At 43.5% G+C, this 22079-nt stretch overlaps 1 protein-coding gene across 10 annotated transcripts in view; it reads right to left on the minus strand.

Annotated features, from left to right (window-relative positions):
* Positions 1-22079, minus strand: part of myo9ab (myosin IXAb) — a 238292-nt gene that overhangs the window by 32014 nt on the left and 184199 nt on the right. For all 10 annotated transcript variants that reach the window (XM_046356361.1, XM_046356352.1, XM_046356397.1 and 7 more), the window contains 13 exons: positions 21807-22002; positions 12396-12512; positions 9374-9449; positions 9110-9247; positions 8813-8852; positions 7763-7885; positions 7253-7333; positions 6838-6948; positions 6332-6454; positions 6003-6152; positions 5027-5334; positions 209-1564; positions 11-107 (listed from right to left, as the gene is read on the minus strand). In XM_046356361.1, coding sequence (XP_046212317.1) covers positions 11-107; positions 209-1564; positions 5027-5334; positions 6003-6152; positions 6332-6454; positions 6838-6948; positions 7253-7333; positions 7763-7885; positions 8813-8852; positions 9110-9247; positions 9374-9449; positions 12396-12512; positions 21807-22002 — 2916 coding nt within the window. The remainder of the gene's footprint in view (positions 1-10; positions 108-208; positions 1565-5026; positions 5335-6002; positions 6153-6331; positions 6455-6837; positions 6949-7252; positions 7334-7762; positions 7886-8812; positions 8853-9109; positions 9248-9373; positions 9450-12395; positions 12513-21806; positions 22003-22079) is intronic.

Genomic DNA, 22079 nt, shown 5'->3' on the forward strand with positions numbered 1-22079 from the left:
CGCAACCCACCTCTTTGGTTCTCTGTCCAGCGGTGGCTCTAGAGGCGGAGGCCTCCTGTCTATGCATGGCCAACGACCGCTCCTGGTTCACCAGGTCCTTATCAGACCTACAACACATTCAGGAAACGTTACAACTATTTGTTGACTTTCAAGTGTACGCATTTAGTTACATATTCAAACTTATTTGACATAATTGTCAGTTACTCACTTGGAGAAGGGGAGCTTGCGTCGGGAGCAGAATGTGGTGTTGGCGGGGGGCTTCTCGGTCATACTGACAATGATGGTCTGGGTCGGGCTCTTCTTCTGTGGTGCCTTGGCTGCTGCTTTGGTGGAAACTTCCCTGCTCTCCAAGATACTGTTGGTGGAGACCCAGTTGTCCTGCACTGGCCAGCCTGCCTTCCTCTCCACCTGGCTGGGTAGGACTTCACCGGATGGGGCCTTGGGCTCAGGGACTATCTGGATGTCTACCTCGGAAGGACAAAGGCCATGGGTGGAGGAGGGGACCAAGCTAGACCTGTCTACCCCAGCTAAGTCTCTCCGAGGCTGGGTAACAGTCCTGGGTGGCTGGGCCTTCTCTGATACTTCCAGGCCGGCGATGGGTGTAAGGCGGGAGGCAGTGGTGGTCACACCTGTCTGAAGTGCACTCTCTTGGGCTGGCGGCGCCCACAGCTCCCCCTCCAGAGGGGTCTCCTTCTGCATGCTGATGACCACAACCACGGGCCTTCGTAAGGCGGACTCTTGCCTCTCCTTCACGGGCTTGCCTGGGCTCTCTTGCTTGGGCTCGCGGATTTGGTCTTCAGAGGGGATATAGAAGGTAGCTTGTGGATCCTCTGCCACCACCTCCTTGATAGGGGATGGTATCATGGCGGGTAGTTCCTCCATCCTGGGGCTTGGATCATTCTCATTTACCACCTCCGGCTCATTCTGTGGCTGGGGCTGGGACTCTGGAGACCTTGGTCCATTCAAATCCTCTTTGGAAGAGGTCTGGAGCGGCGTGGACTCGTTATCATGGAAACCGGGGTAACCAGGCCTTCCCACCTCCACATCCATGGTGGTGTCGAGCAGCTCAAAGCTCCCGTGGCTAACGGGGAAACACCGGTGGGGCGAGGAGGGCTGCTGGTCGTCCAGGGGACAGGGGGTGCTGTCCGGACACGGGGGTACAGGGGTCTCCTCCTCTTGCAGAGTCCCTCCTGTGCTGTGGGTCCGCACCTTGAGTAGCTCCAGGCTGAACTGGGCCTGCTCCAGCTCCCTCATGCGCCGGCTCTGTCTCTTGGCCCGCGTCTTGTGGCAGTTGGGCTCCTCTATACTCTGGCTTCTCTCGCTCTCTCCTTCTTCCTCCTCCTTCACTAAACACGCCGACTTAGACTCCTTAGAGTCTTCAGTAGGCCAGACTGTGGAGGCATCTTGGATGTCATGATTGTGGTTGATCTCGAGGACCTGTTCGCCCGAGGTGTCAGTATCCAGGCCAATGGTCCTCTCTGGCTTTCTTTCTTCTGTGGTGGGGCTCCTTTGTCCATTGAGCAACTGCTTTTCATGCATACTCTGCTCTTTTAGTTCTGTGAACCTGTAGGAAACAGTCATTGTAAGCAAACACAGTTTTAAGCAATCTTCCTTCCATTCCTTCTCCGATGTTATTCATCAATGTAGGATCATTTGGACCTGGGAGCAATAGTGTGCAAGCTTTTGTTCCAGCCCCAGCACTAAAACACTTGTGTTTTCTTGAACAAACTATATGAATCAGGTGTTTGAGAACTAGGTTTGAGCAAAATCCAGCCTATGAATCCTTATTGTCCATCTTTCTGTACAGGTACATGCCAAAACACAGGAAACACCCAGATAAAGTGTCTTAATAGGGGTTGGGCCACCTCGAGCCACCAGAAGTGCCTTGATATATATTCTATAGTGTATGGAACTCTATTGGAGGGATGTGACACCATTCTTCCAGGAGAAATTCTGTGATTTAGTGTTTTGCTGAAGGTGGTGGAAGACGCTGCCTCAGGCACCGCTCAAGTGTGTTGAGATCTGGTGACTGACACACGCATACACACACACTTTAAATGCCCTATCCTCCTGTGAGATCCCTCGTTCAAAGTCATGGAGCTCTCTAGCCATGGTAGCCAAAATAATGGGCAACTGGGTATTTTTATACATGACCCTATGCAATGTTTCCTCTAAGCTCCCCCGGGACATGCACCATCGAGAGCATCACTGCCTGGTATGGCAACCGCTCGGCCTCCAACAGCAAGGCACTACAGAGGGTAGTGCGTACGGCCAGGTACATCACCGGGGCCAAGCTTCCTGCCATCCAGGACCTCTATACCAGGCAGTGTCAAAGGACGGCCCTAGAAATTGTCAAAGACTCCAGCCACCATAGTCATAGACTGTTCTCTCTGCTACCGCACGGCAAGCAGTACCGGAGCAACAAGTCTAGATCCAAAAGGTTTCTTAACAGCTTCTACCCCCGAGCCATAAGTCTCCTGAACAGCTAACAAAAATGGCCACCCAGACTATTTGCATAGCCCCCCCTCTATTTTATGCTGCTACTAGTCTCTGGTTATTATCTATGCATAGTCAGTTTAACTCTACCTACATGTACAAATTACCTCAACTACCTCGTGCCCACGCACATTGACTGTACTGATACCCCTGTAAATAGCCTCGCTATTGTTATTTTACTGCTGCTCTAGAACTATTTGGCATTTTTATTTCTTATCATTTTTTTTACCTAACACTTTTTTCTTAAAACTGTATTGTTGGTTAAGGGCTTGTAAGTAAGCATTTCACTGTATTCGGGGCATGTGACAAAAACAATTTAATTTGATTTGACTACCGTGCAGAAGAAATATCACCCCCGCGCAGAGAAGCACGAGATTGAACTTAACTCAACTTTCTAGAGTCACCATCTGGCAGTCCTACAGATGAATCGGAGTTTGGTAGGTGCCAGGTGAATGCTACCTGCCCCATTGCATAGTGCCAACTGTAATGTTTGGTGGAGGAGGAATAGTGGTCTGGGGCTGTTTTTCATGGTTGGAGCTAGACTCCTTAGTTCCAGTAAAGGTAAATATTAATGTTACAGAGTACAATGACATTCTAGATGATTGTGTGCTTCCAACTCTGTGGCAACAGTTTGGGGAAGGACCTTTCCTGTTTCAGCATGACAGCGCTCCGGTGAACAAAGCGAGGTCCATACAGAAATGTTTTGTGGAGATCGGTGTGGAAGAACTTGACTGGCCTGCACAAAGCCCTGACCTCAACCCCATCGAACACCTTTGGGATTAATTGGAACGCCGACTGCATGCCAGACCTAATCTCCAAACATAAGTGCCCGACCTCGCTAATGCTCTTGTGGTTGAATGGAAGGAAGTTCCCACAGCAATGTTCTAACATCTAGTGGAAAACCTTCCCAGAAGAGTGGAGGCTGTTATCTTCTTATGGCTGAGGGCAGTATTGAGTAGCTTGGATGAATAAGGTGCCCAGAGGTGCCCAGGGTAAACTGCCTGCTACTCAGTCCCAGAAGCTAAAACTTGCATTTTATTAGTATATTTGGATAGTAAACACTCTCACGTTTCTAAAACTGTTTGAATGATGTCTGTGAGTATAACAGAACTCATATGGCAGGCAAAAACCTGAGAAAAAAATACAAACAGGAAGTGGGAAATCTGAGGCTTGTTGGTTTTCAACTCATTCCCTATTGAATATACAGTGTGATATTGTCATATTGCACTTCCTAAGGCTGCCACTAGATGTCAACAGTCTTTAGAACCTTGTTTGATGCTTCTACTGTGAAGGAGGGGGGAATGAGAGGGGAATGAGTCAGTGATCTGGCAGAGTGCCACAAGCTCAGTCTCGCGCGCTCTCACGTGAGAGTGAGCTCTGTTCCATTGCTTTTCTACAGACAAAGGAATTCTCAGATTGGAACATGATTGAAGATTTATGTTAAAAACATCTTAAAGATTGATTCTATACTTCGTTTGACATGTTTCTACGGACTGTAACGGAACATTTTGACTGTCTGCTCGGGCGTCATGAATTTGGATTGTGTACTAAACGCGCCAACAAAAAGGAGGTATTTGGACATAAATGATGAACTTTATCGAACAAATCAAACATTTATTGTGGAACTGGGATTGATTCCTGATGAAGATCAAAGGTAAGTGAATATTTATAATGCATTTCTGGCTTCTTTTGACTACATAACATGGCAGATATCTGTTTGGCTTGTTTTGGTCTCTGAGCGCTGTAATCAGATTATTGCATTGTGTGCTTTTTCGGTAATGCTTTTTTGAAATCTGACACAGCGGTTGCATTAAGGAGAAGTTTATCTAAAGTTCCATGTATAACACTTGTATTTTCATCAACATTTATAATGAGTATTTCTGTAAATTGATGTGGCTCTCTGTAAAATCACCAGATGTTTTTGGAACTACTGAACATAACACACCAATGTATACTGAGATTATTTTATATAAATATGAACAAAACATACATGTATTGTGTAACATGAAGTCCTATGAGTGTCAAATGATGAAGATCATCAAAGGTTAGTGATTCATTTTATCTCTATTTCTGCTTTTTGTGACTCCTCTCTGTGGATGGAAAAATGTCTGTTTTTCTGTGAATATCACCTAACATAATCGTATGTGGTGCTTTCGTCGTAAAGCCTATTTGAAATCGGACACTGTGGTGGGATTAACAAGAAGTGTATCTTTAAAATGGTGTAAAATACTTCTAATGTTTGAGGAATTCAAATGATGAGATTTCTGTTGTTTGAATTTGGCGCCCTGCACTTTCACAGGCTCTTGTAATATCGATCCCGTTAACAGCCGTAAGAGGTTGTAGCAGCAAAGGGAGGGAACAACTCCATATTAATGCCCATGATTTGGAAAGGGATGTTCGACTAGCAGGTGTCCACATACTTTTGGTCATGTAGTGTACTTTGTATCCCTCATTTACTCAAGTGTTTCCGTTATTTTTGGCAGTTACCTGTACCTTTCATAAAATAGCAAAGTTTGTCACTCCTCATTACCTTAGACGTGCCAGGTAGCCCCTAACCGTTGCCTGTAGCAGTGTCGCTGCACTGTGTGTCCTACAATTGTGGGCTCTCTCTCTGTAGGCCCGCCAGGCTGTCTGCACCGTAATGGCCGCCAGAACCCTGCGCCGGCTGATGTTTCTCCAGCTCCTCTGTATTATCAGGGCAGAGTCCTGCCACTGCAGGAACAGCCTGCGCTCCCTGTAGCCCTTCCATGCTGCCTGCAGGCACACTGCTGCCTCCTCCTGGACGGCTGGGTCCACTGCCGCCTCCGACTGTCTGAGCAGGCAGCCCCGCCACCACCTCTATGGAAAGGAGAGAATGAAGAAATATGAATTAATTGACTGGGGTGATATCATTGCATTAAGTTAGAATGAATTGCATGTGAGCTTTTGGAGCAGTGCGGAGAATCCTTTGGAGGTAAGAAATATGGATTCAGTTTGTTTTTTGTTCAATCTGACAATGATTAGGGCAGCAGACTGAGTCTCTTCTTGTTGCCAAGTATCTCTTCCATAAACAAGATGGCTTCCAGAAAAGCCCTGCGTTTCTCATTTATTTATGCAATTTCCCCCTCCTTCTTATAGACGGAGCATGAAGAGAAGTACAGAGATTCTCAGGACTGAGTCATTACACAACTCCAAAAAGATGTTCTACTTCATCTCCAGAGTTACGCAATAACCTAAACTGGTTACGACCAATTTTATACGTCTGTGGGTCATGTAGAATGGAACTACTATAAATCGGCTAAAGAAGTTTGTATTAAACTTGCTGTGCGGGGAAGTTGTGTACACATGCTTTATTTAGTCTGTTATGCCATTACAGTAACGTGGTCGTGTTCATTCAGGAAGGGACTACCTAGACTTGTCCAATAAGAAATGCTAATTTTGTGTTCTGCTGAACAAAATGTTGCTATGGCGTGCCCTAATGAACACAACCCTGGACTTGGTGCGGTGCCCTGACTTCGTCATCTCACCTGGATGACATTAGCGGCCTGTCGCATCCTGATGAAGTGTTTCCTCTCCAGCCGGGCTCGGAAGCGGCGCTGCAGCGTGACGATGCACCGCAGCACCTCCGTGTGGAGCAGGGCCTGCAGCCGCTGCCGCTCTGCCTCCCGCAAGAACACCTGCAGTACAGGGGGGGGGACGTCAGTGACTATATACACCCACAAATGACCAGACCCACCCACAGTCAGGGAAATTCAATAGGAACAGAACGGCTGCAACGCGAGCGTGTATCAAAGTGAGAGAAAGAAATTGAGAGACAAATAAAGAAGAAGAAAAGGGACATCCCCAGAGTGCGTACCATTGTGTTGCCCACTTGATACCCAGCAGGTGCTAGGTGGACCTGACGAAAGAACTCCCGGATGCCAGACTTGGTTGGTCTAGTTCTGTCTGGTAAGAGCACACGGAAGTGACGCACAAAGTCCTGCAAAGACGAGACGAAAGACAACGTTAAAGACAGCATGTCAATAGTGACCTCAGAGGGATAAAAGTTACACGCTGTTAATAAGACTGACTAGTCTGGTGTGCGCATTATGATCTTCCTGTCTGGGTTGGCGCCGTGGCGGAGATAATTCTGGGCTATACTCGGCCTTGTCTCAGGATGGTAAGTTGGTGGTTGAAGATATCCCTCTAGTGGTGTGGGGGCTGTGCTTTGGCAAAGTGGGTGAAGTTTTAGGCTGGGTTTCTGTACAGCACTTTGAGGTATCAGCTGAAGTACAAAGGGCTATGTAAATAAATTTGATTTGGATTTGATTTGTTCTGTGCCCCATGACAGTGCTGTATCCTGATTGGCTGGCGAGGGCTTACCTGGAAGGTGTATTTGATGGAGTATCCTGATTGGCGGATGCGGACGGTCTCCAGCATGCCTGTGTACCTCAGCTGCCTGAGCACCAGGGCATCGTTGAAACGCAGTGGGAGCTAAGAGAGAGAGAGAGCAGCGAGATAGCAGAGAGAGAGAGAGAGAAATATCCAGAGAGAGAAGGAAGGAGACAGAAATAAAGCCACGAAAGAAGAAGGGGAGAGAGGTACAATAGAGAAAGAGAGATTTAGATCGCACAATAACAGTAACGCATTGTATAATTGGCTATAACGGGCTATGCAATTACCAGACATTGGTTTGTTCAGTGGTTTTATTGTTCACTGGAGCTTGTCAGTAGTTACAGTAGTTACATTAGCATCTAACCAAACTGAAGTAGCTGTAACTACAGTAGCTTGAACACACCTTCTCTGCATTGGAGCGGATACACTTGACAAAGTAGGGCTCCGAATGACCCAGGGTCTCCATCAGCTTGTTCAGGGAGGCCTTCACACAGCAAGATACAATTGGCATTAGCTTATTAGCAAAGCAATTCATTAGCACAATAATCATTAGCATCCCATCATATTGACATCTCGTAATGAACATCTCATAATACATTGCATAAACCTGGCATTATAAAAGCTCATGTTATCTAATACAGTCAATTCCTGTCCAATTCCAAATCAACCTCTTGCCCCGACACTTGATGCACACCTGAGATCATTTCTGTGACATTTTTGTGAAATGTAAATGTTAAGTAAATGTTTCATTTATATAAATATTTCTTGACACCTGCCCAATTCTTTAAGTACTACACAAAGTGCCTCGGGAATATGTAGAAGCTGAGTGTTGGAATTGGGCATTGGTTTTAAGGGCTGAAATTCTGAACGACAGAGTCTGTCACGAGAGGGCGAGAAGGAAATTGAGTCTTACCTGGAACTGGGCGCTGATGCTGGGAGGTTTCTTCTTCTTGTGCAGGTGGAGGAGGGACTTGGTGATGCGGTCGTGGAGGGTCACACTGCTCAGGTACCTCAGAGACTTCACGTCCAGCAGGTGCTGCACAGAGAGAGGAACCGCCATAAGAACACGGTCAGATGAGTATCACATTTTATGACATTTGTTACTGTTTTTGTTTTGATAAAATGGAGAAGGGTATTCAGTATCATGGTGAAAAAAATAAAAAATAAAAGTTGCAGTACATAGTGCCCTGTTCTATTGAGGGTGCAATGATGTCGGAGAAAATAAATCTGCGTTTGTTGCTTGAGGTAACGTCTTTGTTGTTGTTGTAATATCGCAAACGGATTTCAGCTTTCAGCTCTGTCATTTCACTGCAGTGCTGTAATCAAAGGGTCTTCAACTTTTTCTTGCCCATGTACCCACGCTCAGGCAAACCGACAACCCCCCCATCATATACTTTCTTGTCTTATCATCAGGTGAATTATAATGGAAAGGAGAAATAGGATTGTCAACATTTTAAAAAATGAATCGATTTGGTAGATGTTTTTTTATTTCATTTTTATGACCTTCCCACATAATTGAAGGAAGAAACTCAAACATGGCCTATTAACTAGAAAACTTCCGCTAATAAGAACTATTTAGCTTGTTAAACAAAGGATAGCCATGTGTTGGCCAGAATAATACTGCGTCTGCTACTTGCGGGTGCTTTTTCAAAGCATATGTTAGATACCTCAGTGAGTGTAATTAGCTCCAATGAGTGTAATTTGCTCAATATTAGGAATTGAGAAATAACGTTGTCATTATAAATAAAACATTTGTTTATTCTGTTGTTGCTAGTGATATTTGTCCAACCCCCCCCATGTAATAAAAAATATATATATTTTTGCAGACCCCAGGTTGAATACCCCAGCTGTTATCCATTAATTCACTATTGGCCTTTCATATGTATATCATGTTGAAGCCATAGAGAAATTCTCACTTGTACATTCACGGTGGAAAATGACCGCATCTTTGTAAGGCCCTTACCTTCGGTAGGCAGGGCTTGAACTTATAGTTTTTGTTCCGCCTGTGGGAGAGAGATTGGTTGTCAGATATATTACAGAATGAACATACAGCATAAACACACATTGACCATGGATTGACCATTGCCTGACCACGGTGCGAGCTGCATGATGACGGTCAGACGGATCATGTTCACATGAGGATGCCCCTGTGCTCTCCCCAGGAGAATCATTTTGTATGAACACATATTGAGCGTGGGATTGAACACCGGCTGATCAACGTTTGAGTGTGTGCGTGGTCCGACTTTGTAGTCATACTCACATGAGGATGCCCTGCGCTCTCTCCAGGAGCTTGCTGCTAGCGGAGTTGACGAAGACGCCGTCATCGAACTCCGAGCCTGAGGAAGACAGACGACCCTGTATGGAGCTACGCCCGTTACAGCCCACACCATAACCATCCCTAGAGGAAAGAGAGAGAGAGATAAATTGCTAATTGCTGTAGCATATACTGAACAATCACACACTGAAAGCAGAACAGCTCATTGCTCTGAGTGTCCATAAAACAGTGTGACAGCCAGGTTCATACCTGCCAGATTTCTCGTTCAGTGTGTTGGTGCCATGGATGTCTGACAAGGGGGTCCGGGGATTCTTTCTAGCGATACCTGTACGAGACCGCGATGTAAGGGAGGGAGAGAGAGAGAGAGAGAGAGAGAGAGAGAGAGAGAGAGAGAGAGAGAGAGAGAGAGTGAGAGGATGTGTCAATTGTATAAACCTTTAAGGAGAGACATGTCGTCTCATCACCAAAAACAACATGCATACAATGAACGTCTGTCTAGTCAGTCCGTATCATTGGTTAACGTATTGCTTAATTCACATTGGGCCATTATCAGGCAAGATGCATGCGTTTGTGATTAAAAGGCACCGCACTGCCAGACCCTCATTTTCTAAACAGTGATCAGACACCGCTACACCCCCCCCCTTCCCCCAAAGGCCAAAGGCTGATGAGGACAGATATGAGCGCTCCCTCCCTCCCGTCTCAACTCTCATCTCTCTTAATGGACTGATTTCCCAGCAGGTATCTCCCTGCCATGCTTTAAAAAGGCCAGATAATGGGGAATGAGAGAGATATCCCCACGGGCCTGAGGCGTAATTGTATTTAACATTGAACATTTGAGACAAGCTGCATGGTTTGGAGGCTTGGAAGCTCACTGAATTCTTTAACTGTCCATTGTCCTGTACACTGGAAACATTTCCCTCAGGGTTGATCCATTTAAGAGACTGAGGCTGTTGCGCATTGGATTCAGTTTGATATGTGTGTCCATCATGAAAGTGCTATGACACACACACACACACGACAGTGTCCAGGCTATTGTCAGTCTGTCTCTGAACCGGCAGCGAAGCCCCTGAGGACGGAGGAAAATGGAACAACAGAGGAAGGAGGAAACCGTAACTCACAGTGCTTATTAAACACACTGCCATGAGGTCTATTTCAGTGCATATGTGTGGGAGTGGTCATGCATGACAAACATACTCATTACGATCACTATTACAGGGCAAATAGAACAACAGGGCCTTATGAAGTAAGAGGATCCAAGTCTGATTTCCAATGAGTTATTAGTAATAGCTATGTAATTTCTCATCGAGGCCAAAAATTGTTGCAGACGTGTTTATTATTACTAGTGATGCACAGATATTACATTTTTGGCCGATACCGATATCCAATATTTTCCTTGCCAAAATACCTGATATCGATAACCAATATTTAAAATGTTAGCAGACTTTTAAGTTTGAAGTTAAATAGTTAACACACACATACATGGACACAGCGGTCTAAGGCACTGCATCTCAGAGCAAGAGGCGTCACTACAGTCCCTGTTTCGAATCCAGGCTGTATCACATCCGGCCGTGATTGGGAGTCCCATAGGGTGGCACACAATTGGCCCAGCGTCACCCGGGCCAATTGTATATAAGAATTTGTTCTTAACTGACTTGCCTAGTTAAATAAAGGTTACACCACACACACTGACCAAAACGTTATTTTGTTGGCATTTACGTATGTCCCCATTACCAGTAAAACATAATCAAAACCTATTTATTTCACTTACTTGCTGTGCTGTTTCGTTGTTAATTTGTTCAGACGTTTCATTCTTAACCAGGATTTCTATGGAACGCCATTTGGGTCTTTGCGTGTCAAAAAAGATACACTTCAAATAACACGACAAATAACACGACAATCTGTTTAAATTGCTATAGTTAGCTAGCTAACTATACAGCTAGGTGTCATCTAAAATAACCCTAATTTATAAGACCGTTTTTATTTGATTAATGATGGTCGGCCCCATCGATGTGAAGCTAAGAATTAGCCACAATAGTGGACTTTGCGGTTAGCCTTCAAAATAAAAGTATGGAATAATTCTATTATTTGTATTAATTTGCATCACTGTCAATGACATACTTTCATTTTGAAGGCAAACCGCAAATTCCACTATTGTGCCGAAACCTTATTGTGGCTAGTGCCGGTTTAGCCTCACTAGCCAGATGAAGCTAGCTGGCTGCTTATAACGTTAGATTTGGGCAACAGGGTTAAGTAGCTGGCTAGCGATTTATTTTCATGAACTGAAGTTCAATTTCAATAGGAGAACAGCAACTGGAAACCTAGGTAATACTTACTCACAATAAATCCTAAATCATTGCTAAGAATAATGAAAATGACTGCAGTTCCTACTGGTCATTGTTTTCAGGCTGGTTGTATTGGTGCTAGCTACCCCAGAAGTTGCAGTTGAACAAATTATGCTTTATTACCAACGTAGTATTGTAAACACATCGTTTGTGGCTGGTGTTTGCTTGTTTTTGTACAGATTTGACAGTGCTACTGTATCATTTTTGACACGCAAAGACCCAAATGGCGTTCCACAGTATGTATGTCGTGAAGCTAATAGCAGTAATGCTCTTACTGTGTAACTCCGGTGGGGCAACATCTGAAAAATAGCGCTTGGTAGTGTGTACCGTTGCTCGACCAGTCAGCGAAAGCCAACATCACCCACGACAGAGAACAGTTGATTGTCAAGGGCAAAGAATTCCATTAATGGATTTCACATTTGAGTTGTGGGTTAACAGCCTTGTTAACAGCCTTGTTCAGGGGCAGAACAACAGATATATGAATGAGTGTACCATCACTCATTCATATATCTTTATGTACATATTCTTTATCCCTTTACACTTATGTGTATAAGGTAGTAGTTTTGGAATTGTTAGCTAGATTACTCGTTGGTTATTACTGCATTGTCGGAACTAGAAGCACAACCATTTCGCTACACTCGCATTAACATCTGCTAACCATGTGTATGTGACAAATAAAATTTGATTCGATTTGTCAGCTCAGGGAGTCGATCATGCAACCTTCCGGTTACTAGGCTACGCTGCCGCCCCAAATACAAACACATTAGTTACATGTTAAATGATAAAAAACACTGTAAATATCAGAGTGGGCCTTTAATTTAGGGAGAACAAGTTAATTCAAAACAAGCTAATTGTCCCCTTCTTTATTTGTAAACCCAGGAAAAGGGAGTTGGGCAGCAGAGAGGATTGTGGGACTTGGAGTTTCTTACTGTATTTCTCATCTTTGCATCTCTGCAGGATCTCCAGGCTCCTCTGGTGCACAGGGTGGTGGAGGAAGCTGAAGCTGTCCACGCTCTTGACGACACATGGTACAGCAGCGTCATTCCCTGCAAAAGAAAGAAAGAAAAAGAAAAAAAGAAAGAAAGAAAGAAAGAGAGAGAGAGAGAGAGAGAGAGAGAGAGGAGACAGAGGTGAGAGACAGAAACAAAAAGAGGGAGAGAGAGCAAAAGAGGGAGGAAAGGAATAGACAGGGAGAAATAAGAGGAAGAAATAGTATGTGTTAAGTTTGCAAAATGTTTGACAGTCACGTAAATGGCTGGAGATGAAGCCTAATGTGGAAGTTCAGTTATAATCGGGGGAGAAAGTTGCAGCCCATGCATCATCACTGGTCAGGTTTGTCCCCCTATAACTACCAACCTCCAGGATGTTGCCTTGCCAGTGTTTATACATGGGTATAAAAATGCATACTTGAACATCCCCGAAACCAGGGGGCGGTCTCCATGGCGATGAATAATGGAATAGACTTTCGTTCAGGGGTTGTGAAATCAAGCTAGTCTAATGGCGGAGAACGATCAGGAGAAACACATTGAGAGAAAAGCCCTGGAGAAAAGTAACATTTGATCAGTTGATCAGTATTTCTGACAGCCCACTGAGGGAAACATACTGTACTGTGGTGGCTCGGAAGGGAGATAACTCGTATCACAAAAAGCCTCAGTATGTGCACTCTATCACTGTGGAAGAGGGGTGAGTGTGTGTGTGTGTCTGGGAGAGTGTACGTCCAAGAGTGTGTGTGTGTGTGTGTGTGTGTGTGTGTGTGTGTGTGTGTGTGTGTGTGTGTGTGTGTGTGTGTGTGTGTGTGTGTGTGTGTGTGTGTGTGTGTGTGTGTGTGTGTGTGTGTGTGTGTGTGTGTGTGTGTGTGTGTGTGTGTGTGTGTGTGTGTGTGACTGAGTGTATACACATACATGTATGTGTTAATGTTTATGTACTCGAGCAGTCTATGGTCTCACCAAGGGCTGTGGCGGTCATCACATTTTGTCAGCTAGTGATTATCAAGCAAATAACTGCCGGTCTCGCTAATTAGCTACGAGCCACTGATGCAGACCTTTGGAACATCTACATTTTAAAAAGTCGTGAGTCGTCCTTATGTTAGGTGCTGATCTGGTTATGCCTTAATGGCTGTGTTCTACACTAGTTCATTTAGCAGACAAGATTGGCTTAGAACTCCGTGGCATTATTTTATAGTATTTGATAGTATGAAGAAAAAAATAATAGTGCGCACATTTGGCTATTCTGTGTTGAGCAGTTAACAAAGAAACAGGTCCTCCTATATGCTTCATTTAGAGTCCTTTATGCTACTTTAGTTGTGATACAATCATTGGGCTATATGTTTTGATGTTTTACACATTCTATGGCTGCATGATGGGAACTCTAATGGTGATTTGAAAAAAGTCGCAAGCTACACACACTTCATCATTCATTCATCAAAAGTTCAGCGAAGTTCAGGGGTTGTGATTGACAAGAGAGAAAACACTAGGCACAAGACGAGGAGCTCGAGTTCTTCAACAAGTGGGAGCAGCGGTTCCTCCCCTCTGCGGAAAAAAATGAGATGCTGCCCCCAGAGCGAACATTTAATCTACACTCAAGTCGGAACTCAAGGAGGCACTCAGTGAGGACTTACATTGTATTAAGATGGAGTTACAAGCAGTCAAGAATGAACTCGCAAAGCATACAGCAATGGTTCGTATTGAACTGGATACAGTTAAGAAAACCGTCTCCTACATGGAACAAGGCTTTGTCAACATGCTCAGATGACAAATACACTACAAACCACGGTTAAGAAGTTCGAAACTGATGTGGCTAGACCTAAAGAACAATGCATGCATTTACAAGGTCATATGCGAAGATCCAATATCAGGATCATGGGGGTAGCTGAGAACCTGGGCTCAAGTTCTACTTCATCGGTCTCAAAGTTATTGAAGGAAGCCCTCAATTTGGATAAAGACGTCCTTGTAGACCGCTCACATCGGGGTCTCAAGCAAGAAAGCCTGGCGGAAAGCCTTGCGTCATTGTGGCTAAATTACACTACTATCAGGATTGTGTTGATGTTCTTCGGCGTGCCAGAGAATTTGGCCCACTTTGATGCAACGGAGCACCCATCTCCATCTCCCCAGACTATGCCCCCAGCGTTGCTTGTGACCGTGCCGCTTTAAACGATATCAAGAGTGTGCTCCGTGGACGGACCGACATTAAGGTATGGTGTGGCTTTTTCTGCCTGACTCCGTATAATATACAACGGCACTGAGAAAGAGTTCCAAGACCACCATAAGGCGATGGCCTTCATAAAGGCGAACGTTCTACCGAGGTTTAACGAAGAAAATGACTGAATGTTCACCTATTTGAGGATTAAGGTAATGGACGAATGTGTCTACCACTGCAGACTCAGTCTCTCTTTTGCAGAGACTGTATAGCGTTGCCAGTGGTATCAGTTCATATTGTTATTATTAGGTAACGTTAGTGCCTTAGTTCTGGTGAGTCAATTCTCCTTTTGTTTTAACGTTTTATTTTATTACCATGAAGCTGCTCATTTCTATCTATTGATGGTACCCATATCCAGGTTAAATAAAGCACAGTTCTATTATTAGGTTACGTCATTTCTTTAAAGATGTTGCTGCTAACTTCGTGGTATTGCTGATTTATACAATGTTAAACTTTCTTTTAAAACAGCCTAGTTTTTGGTTTGTAAATAAGTGTCTCTTATTTATTTATTAACTTGTTTTAAATCCTTCACTATTTCACCAAGGCTTTCTGCTTGATCGGTTTAGTGTTCCCCGCTACAAGCACATTATGTGTGGATTTCTTTGTGTGGGGATTAGCAGTTACCTTGTTCTATTAGGTGCCCAGTGTGGGATTTACTTTTCATACCCGACTTCAGAGTATTGTTTTTTATTTTTTTATTTTTTAAACTTTTGGGTTTATTTGCCATTTAAAAAAAATGTTTAATGGATCAGCTCTTGTTGTAATCGGGCATCTATCCTTCCTGTTTGGCCCTGTCCGGGGGTATCATCGGATGGGGCCACAGTGTCTCCTGACCCCTCCTATCTCAGCCTCCAGTATTTATGCTGCAGTAGTTTATGTGTCGGGGGGCTAGGGTCAGTTTGTTATATCTGGAGTACTTCTCCTGTCTTATCCGGTGTCCTGTGTGAATTTAAGTGTGCTCTCTCTAATTCTCTTTCTTTCTCTCTCTCGGAGGACCTGAGCCTCAGGACTACCTGGCATGATGACTCCTTGCTGTCCCCAGTCCACCTGGCCGTACTGCTGCTCCAGTTTCAACTGTTCTGCCTGTGATTATTATTATTTGACCATGCTGGTCATTTATGAACATTTGTACATCTTGGCCATGTTCTGTTATAATCTCCACCCGGCACAGCCAGAAGAGGACTGGCCACCCCTCATAGCCTGGTTCCTCTCTAGGTTTCTTCCTAGGTTTTGACCTTTCTAGGGAGTTTTTCCTAGCCACCTTGCTTCTACACCTGCATTGCTTGCTGTTTGGGGTTTTAGGCTGGGTTTCTGTACAGCACTGAGATATCAGCTGATGTACGAAGGGCGATATAAATACATTTGATTTGATCTATCCTTTTCCCACCTGACTTTACATGGCTTGACTTAATATCATGAGAGGGAGAGCTGGTTACTTGGTCACTTTTGCTAGCTGGAATGTTACATCTTTAAATCACCCAGTGAAAAGTAAAAGGGTTCTTTCTCATTTAAATCACTTTAAAGTAGATATCGCCTTTCTTTAGGAGACACATCTCCGCACTTTCGACCACTTTCGTTTAAATGGAGGGTGGATAAGTCAATCATATCATTCCAATATTCCCTTTAAAATTAGAGGAGCAGCCATTTTAATTAGGAAAAACATACTGTTCATAGTGTCAAGTGTAGAGGAAGACTCGGCAGGCCGCTTCATTAATGTTGCAGGAAGCCTGTATAATACACCTGTTATCTTGGCTTACATTCATGCAATAAATTGGGATAACAGTTCATTGTTCACAAATGACATTTTCTTGATTTCCAAATGTAACTCGTGTCAGGAAACAGGCATATGTCGTGCATCACCACTAGCCATTTGAACATAGACGTAAAAAAAAATCTACGTGTTTTGGGGCAGAAATGCCTTCGGAAACATGTGAACATTCATGTGCCTTATTAACAAACTTGTCTGCCATCTGTAAATACTAATAAAAGGGTTAAAATATGGGCCTAGTTGGTTTAGTCACCGAAAAAGGCAGTAATATTCCTGTTAGCCATGATTGGCTGAGATAATGAGTGGGCTGGACATGTGAGAGATCGAGTTCTGAAATCATTGGAATTAGAGTATGATTGCTAATGAAATGGAGAAAACACCCGTCTCTGGATTACATCTTCATGGATAACATAAAAACAACCTAACCAGCTCTGCTAGGGTGAATGAAATGGTCAGTGAGCTGTTCTCTCATTTGTGTCTGGAAATAGCTAGCAAGCTATTCAAAGTTAGCCATTTAGCTTGGGTGCTTATCTGCTGTTGTTAGGACAGAACGCTCTGGTGAACTCTATTTCTCGGCCAGAGCGTCCAGTGTGTGCTCTGAACTCCCCTAGAGCGAAACTCTCTGAATTTACGAACGGACAATCTGACAACGCTCTGAGTTTATGGGCGGAGCTTAAGAGGGTGTGAACGATGCCGAATGAGTGTAGTCAAAAAAGAGCTCTCCAGTGGGTGTACCAAAACATTCAAAGGCCATTTTCTCAAAAGTGGAGTTACAAGTTGATCAACTTTCAATGCAGAATTACTTTCCCATTATTCCTCAACTGTAGTGTATGATATACTATTTTCAAGCTCTGGGTCTTTACTTTTATCCAATGTAAAAAAAAAAAAAAAATCAAATGTTGCAACATTAGACTGAATTGAGCCTCAAATATGGACACACAACACCTAATACTAGGTGGTGATGTAATGAAGTGTGTACTGTCGCCCAAGGGACCAAATTATTTTGTATAGTGCAAGGTTAACGCCTAGGGGAATTTACAAATAAAATTCTCAGATCTACTCTCTCTTCTCTTGCTTTCCATATTTGAGGAATCATTCCCCTCAAACTCTTTACCCTCAGCAATGAGACATTGAGTTTGGTTCATATAGGCCAATTTCTTACTGAATTGCGATGTAAAGATACGTTCTAAGATGATTTCATGACGTTTCGAGTCAGTCCTTCCCTCCCTTATATCTACAGATCAAACTGGTTTCATAAAAAAGTATCATTATTTTCTCAACATTTGATGTCTTTATAACATACTTAATAATTCCCTTTCATCTGACACTCCAGAGATATTGTTATCACTTGATGATGATAAGGCATTTGATTGGGTGGTTTGATTATCTATTTTATACTCTCAAACAATTTGGATACGGTCCCAGTTTTATGGGCTGGATAAAAGTCCTTTACTCCTCCACTATAGCTACAGTGCGCACAAATAATAACCTTTCATTCTATTTCCAACTTTAACGTGGGTCAAGACAGGGTTGTCCTCTATGCCCTCAGCTGTTTGCAATCGCAGTTGAGCCTTTAGCCATAGCAATATGTAATAACACCAAAGATACTTGAAGAGGGGGCTTACAGCATAAAGTTTCACTCTATGTGGATGACATGCTATTATATATGCCTGACCCTTTAACTGGTCTTCCAGAGATTCAGGTTCCACTAAAGACATTTGATAAAATACACCACCAGTCAAAAGTTTCAGAACACTAAGGGTTTTTCTTTATTTTTACTATAATCTACATTGTAGAATAATAGTGAAGACATCAAAACTATGAAATAACACATATGGAATCATGTAGTAACCAAACAAGTGTTAAACATATCAAAATATATTTTACATTTAAGATTCTTCAAATAGCCACCCTTTGCCTTGATGACAGTTTTGCACACGCTTGGAATTCTCTCAACCAGCTTCACCTGGAATGCTTTACCAACAGTCTTGAAGGAGTACCCACATATGCTGAGCACTTGGCTGCTTTTCCTTCACTCTGTGGTCCAACTCATCCCAAACCATCTCAATTTGGGTTGAGGTCGGGGGATTGTGGAGGCCAGGTCATCTGATGCCGCACTCAATCGCTCTCCTCCTTGGTCAAATAGCCATTACACAGCCTGGAGGTGTGTTGGGTCATTGTCCTGTTGAAAAACAAATGATAGTCCCACTAAGCCCAAACCAGATGGGATGGCGTATCACTGCAGAATGCTGTGGTAGCCATGCTGGTTAAGTGTGCCTTGAAAACGAAATAAATCAGACAGTGTCACCAGCAAAGCATCCCCACACCATCACACCTCCTCCATGCTTCACAGTGGGAACCACACACGCGGAGATCATCCGTTCACCTACTCTGCATCTCACAAAGACATGGATGTTGGAACAAAACAAATCTCACATTTGGACTCATCGAGTTAAGAACAGATTTCCACTGGTATACTATCCATTGCTCGTGTTTCTTGGCTTAAGCAAGTCTCTTCTTCTTATTGGTGTCCTTTAGTAGTGGTTTCCTTGCAGCAATTCGACCATGAAGGCTTATTTGCTTATTTGAGCTGTTCTTGCCATAATGTGGACTTGGTCTTTTACCGAATAGGGCTTTTTTCTGTATACCACCCCTACCTTGTCACAACGCAACTGATTGTCTCAACCGCATTAAGAAGGAAATAAATTCCAGAAATTAACTCTGAACAAGGCACACCTGCTAATTGAAAATCATTCCAGGTGACTACCTCATGAACTGGTTAAGAGAATGCCAAGAGTGTGCAAAGTTGTCCTCAAAGGCAAAGGGTGGCTACTTTTTTGTTTGTTTGTTACTACCTTATTTCATATGTGTTATTTCATAGATTTGATGTCTTCACTATTATTCTACAATGTAGAAAATAGTACAAATAAATAAAAAACCTGGAATGAGTAGGTGTCCAAACTTTTGATGTTTTTTTTGTGTGTGCCTGTTTTGCGTGTTATTTTGGCATTAATATGTGTCACACATCAATTTGCAAATAATGTATTTAAAAAACAACAATTGAGTTAATGAAGCCACATACAAACATGGTCTTGAGTAAGGCAGCTCCAAAATGCAGGTGTTTCAGCCTAGCTCAGTGCTTTCTGAGGTGGTGAGGCAGCCAGCAGAAAATACTGAGCATAGGGGTTGGCAATGTTCTCTAGTTACACGGTGATATGCTCAGTGTTCTGTCACTCATGGGGACACTACATCACTGCAAAACCTATGGGGAGAATTTGAAAATGTAAGCCCCTTGGGTGGTGCCATAGAGTTACATTAGAAGTGCCCATCCAAGAAGGCTCAAGGTCATTGGCCACAGATAAAATTATGTCACATCACGTTATATCTACCGTAGCTTTGATTGGACTGATCATGTCAACATCATACTTTCAAATGATTATCTAGCTAGCTAGCAAGCTAGACAAGCAGTCATCATCATGAATCAAGTCGACAATCTACTGACAAATTATTTTCGATCCTTGTCATATAAAGAGAAAATACAGATCAAACGTATCTGTGCTCATTGGCATTTGGAAATAGACATTACACAACAAGTTGGAAATCGCAAATTCAACAATGAGTGGTTTGGAAGGAATCAGCAGCTAACTGCAAGTGTTGCAAGGCAATCACTAGTCTGCTATTCAGTGGAGTGGGTGTGTGGTCCAAGTCTGGGTTTAAGGGTCTTTTTCCAAGCTTAAAAGGATAAACATTCACATGCAACACCATGGGCCAGAAAATATTGAATACATTGCTGTCAATCCTGCATGACTTCTGCCTTGTTCAAAATCAACTGGAAACTTGGAATTGTGAAATATCAGACTTAAGTGAGTACAAGAACAAACGAGCACCGACTGGGAAAATACTTTTGAACAGTCATCCAACTCGGAATTCCAAGTCGGGAACTCAATTGTCTTTCTAGAGCTCCGGACTGAAGATCACTGATGTCATGATTCAACCTTTTATTTTTCTGAGTTTCCAGTTGTCTTGAAAGCACCATAAATCCCGAGAATGCCAGACTTTGATGACAAAATTTGACCACAAGAAGGACCGCCGCACCACCTTCCTGTGAGGTGAGTCCAAAAAATTATTGTATGCTTCTGCATAAATTATGTAATATGCCAGGGAGACATGTATACTGTAGCTAAGAAAGTAATACTAAGTGTATATTGTGTAGTAAGCTGTTAGTAGCCCATAGTAGTTCCCCCTAATAATTTCCCTTTCCCCCCTCATAATTTAGCCTACTGATCTGACTTGGTGATGCACATGTAGCCTATAACCTGTTTTAGAGAAACGTAATCATTGAATATTGAAAGAGCTTTCATTTCCTACTTATATGCCCCCCCTTTATTTATTCTATGATTCTGACTTTGTGTACAGGGAGAATACTGTAAGAACGGCCCATGTTCTGAATTCTGTCGCTAGGGGCGGCAGCGTAGCCTAGTGGTTAGAGCGTTGGACTAGTAACCGGAAGGTTGTGAGTTCAAACCCCCGAGCTGACAAGGTACAAATCTGTCGTTCTGCCCCTGAACAGGCAGTTAACCCACTGTTCCCAGGCCGTCATTGAAAATAAGAATGTGTTCTTAACTGACTTGCCTGGTTAAATAAAGGTAAAAAAAAAAAAAAAAATCAAAATTACGGATAGCCTCTTATCCGCTCCCCTTATTCCATAGTTTGTACATCTCAACTGTCAGTAGAAACCACATTTGTTTAAGCAAGTGGGCCATATCAGCTATCTTTTTAAAAGGCAGTAAATGAGGCTGAATCAACTGTTTCACTGCCAGACAAGGCTCTGCTGATAGCCAGGTGTAGCAGAGGTAAGGATTCACTCCACGGTGCTGAAAAGAAAGCTCTGCAGTTGGGACAGCTTTATTTAGGCCCTAAAGGTTTGTGGGCACCATTTGTCACAGTTATAGTGCAATTAATGTATTGTTTAGTGTTGTGTAGTGGCTTTGCTGCCATGCATCCCAATGTTTTGTTGTTGTTTGCCCCACCAAGATTTACATGCTAAAATCAACACTGGTGCGTAATATTAGGAAAGTTGATAAATAAATATAGTAGGCCTAGCCTATAGAAAGCTGATGGGATCCTCCTCTTTTTAAGAGGCCATCAAAACTCTTCTCTCACACAGTTGCATAGCCTATAAAAATATTGCGCAACATGAGCACTCATGAAGTGTTTCGATTAGATTTTTGATGACACTAAAGACCATCAGCAGAGTCAAAGCTTGGAGAAGCCTAATTACTGTGACTAAACGGTCGCGTGGAATTTGACTGCCGTCACGACTCGTGACCCCCCAGGTGTGGCAGTAATACGGTCACTGTAACAGCCCAAGTCTCACCAGTCTTTTTGTCGGTGTGTCTCTTCCCGGCCTCCCTGAAGGCCACCATGGCTCTGAAGTAGGCTCTGAGCACGGCCCAGCGGAAGGTGGCCACGGGGTCGATGCCCATCAGGCCACAAATGAAGGCGTTCTTACTGCTCTTCAACAGGGCCACGATGTCCGGACGCATGTGGTCCGTGTTCTTCTCCCTGAAGTCCTGCATTGGGGGGGGGGGGGGGGGAATAGTATACATATCTATCAACTAGATCAACTATAGATATACAGATAATAGAC

The sequence above is a fragment of the Oncorhynchus gorbuscha genome, linkage group LG01 (assembly GCF_021184085.1).
Source record: "Oncorhynchus gorbuscha isolate QuinsamMale2020 ecotype Even-year linkage group LG01, OgorEven_v1.0, whole genome shotgun sequence".
NCBI classification, from domain to species: Eukaryota; Metazoa; Chordata; class Actinopteri; order Salmoniformes; family Salmonidae; genus Oncorhynchus; species Oncorhynchus gorbuscha.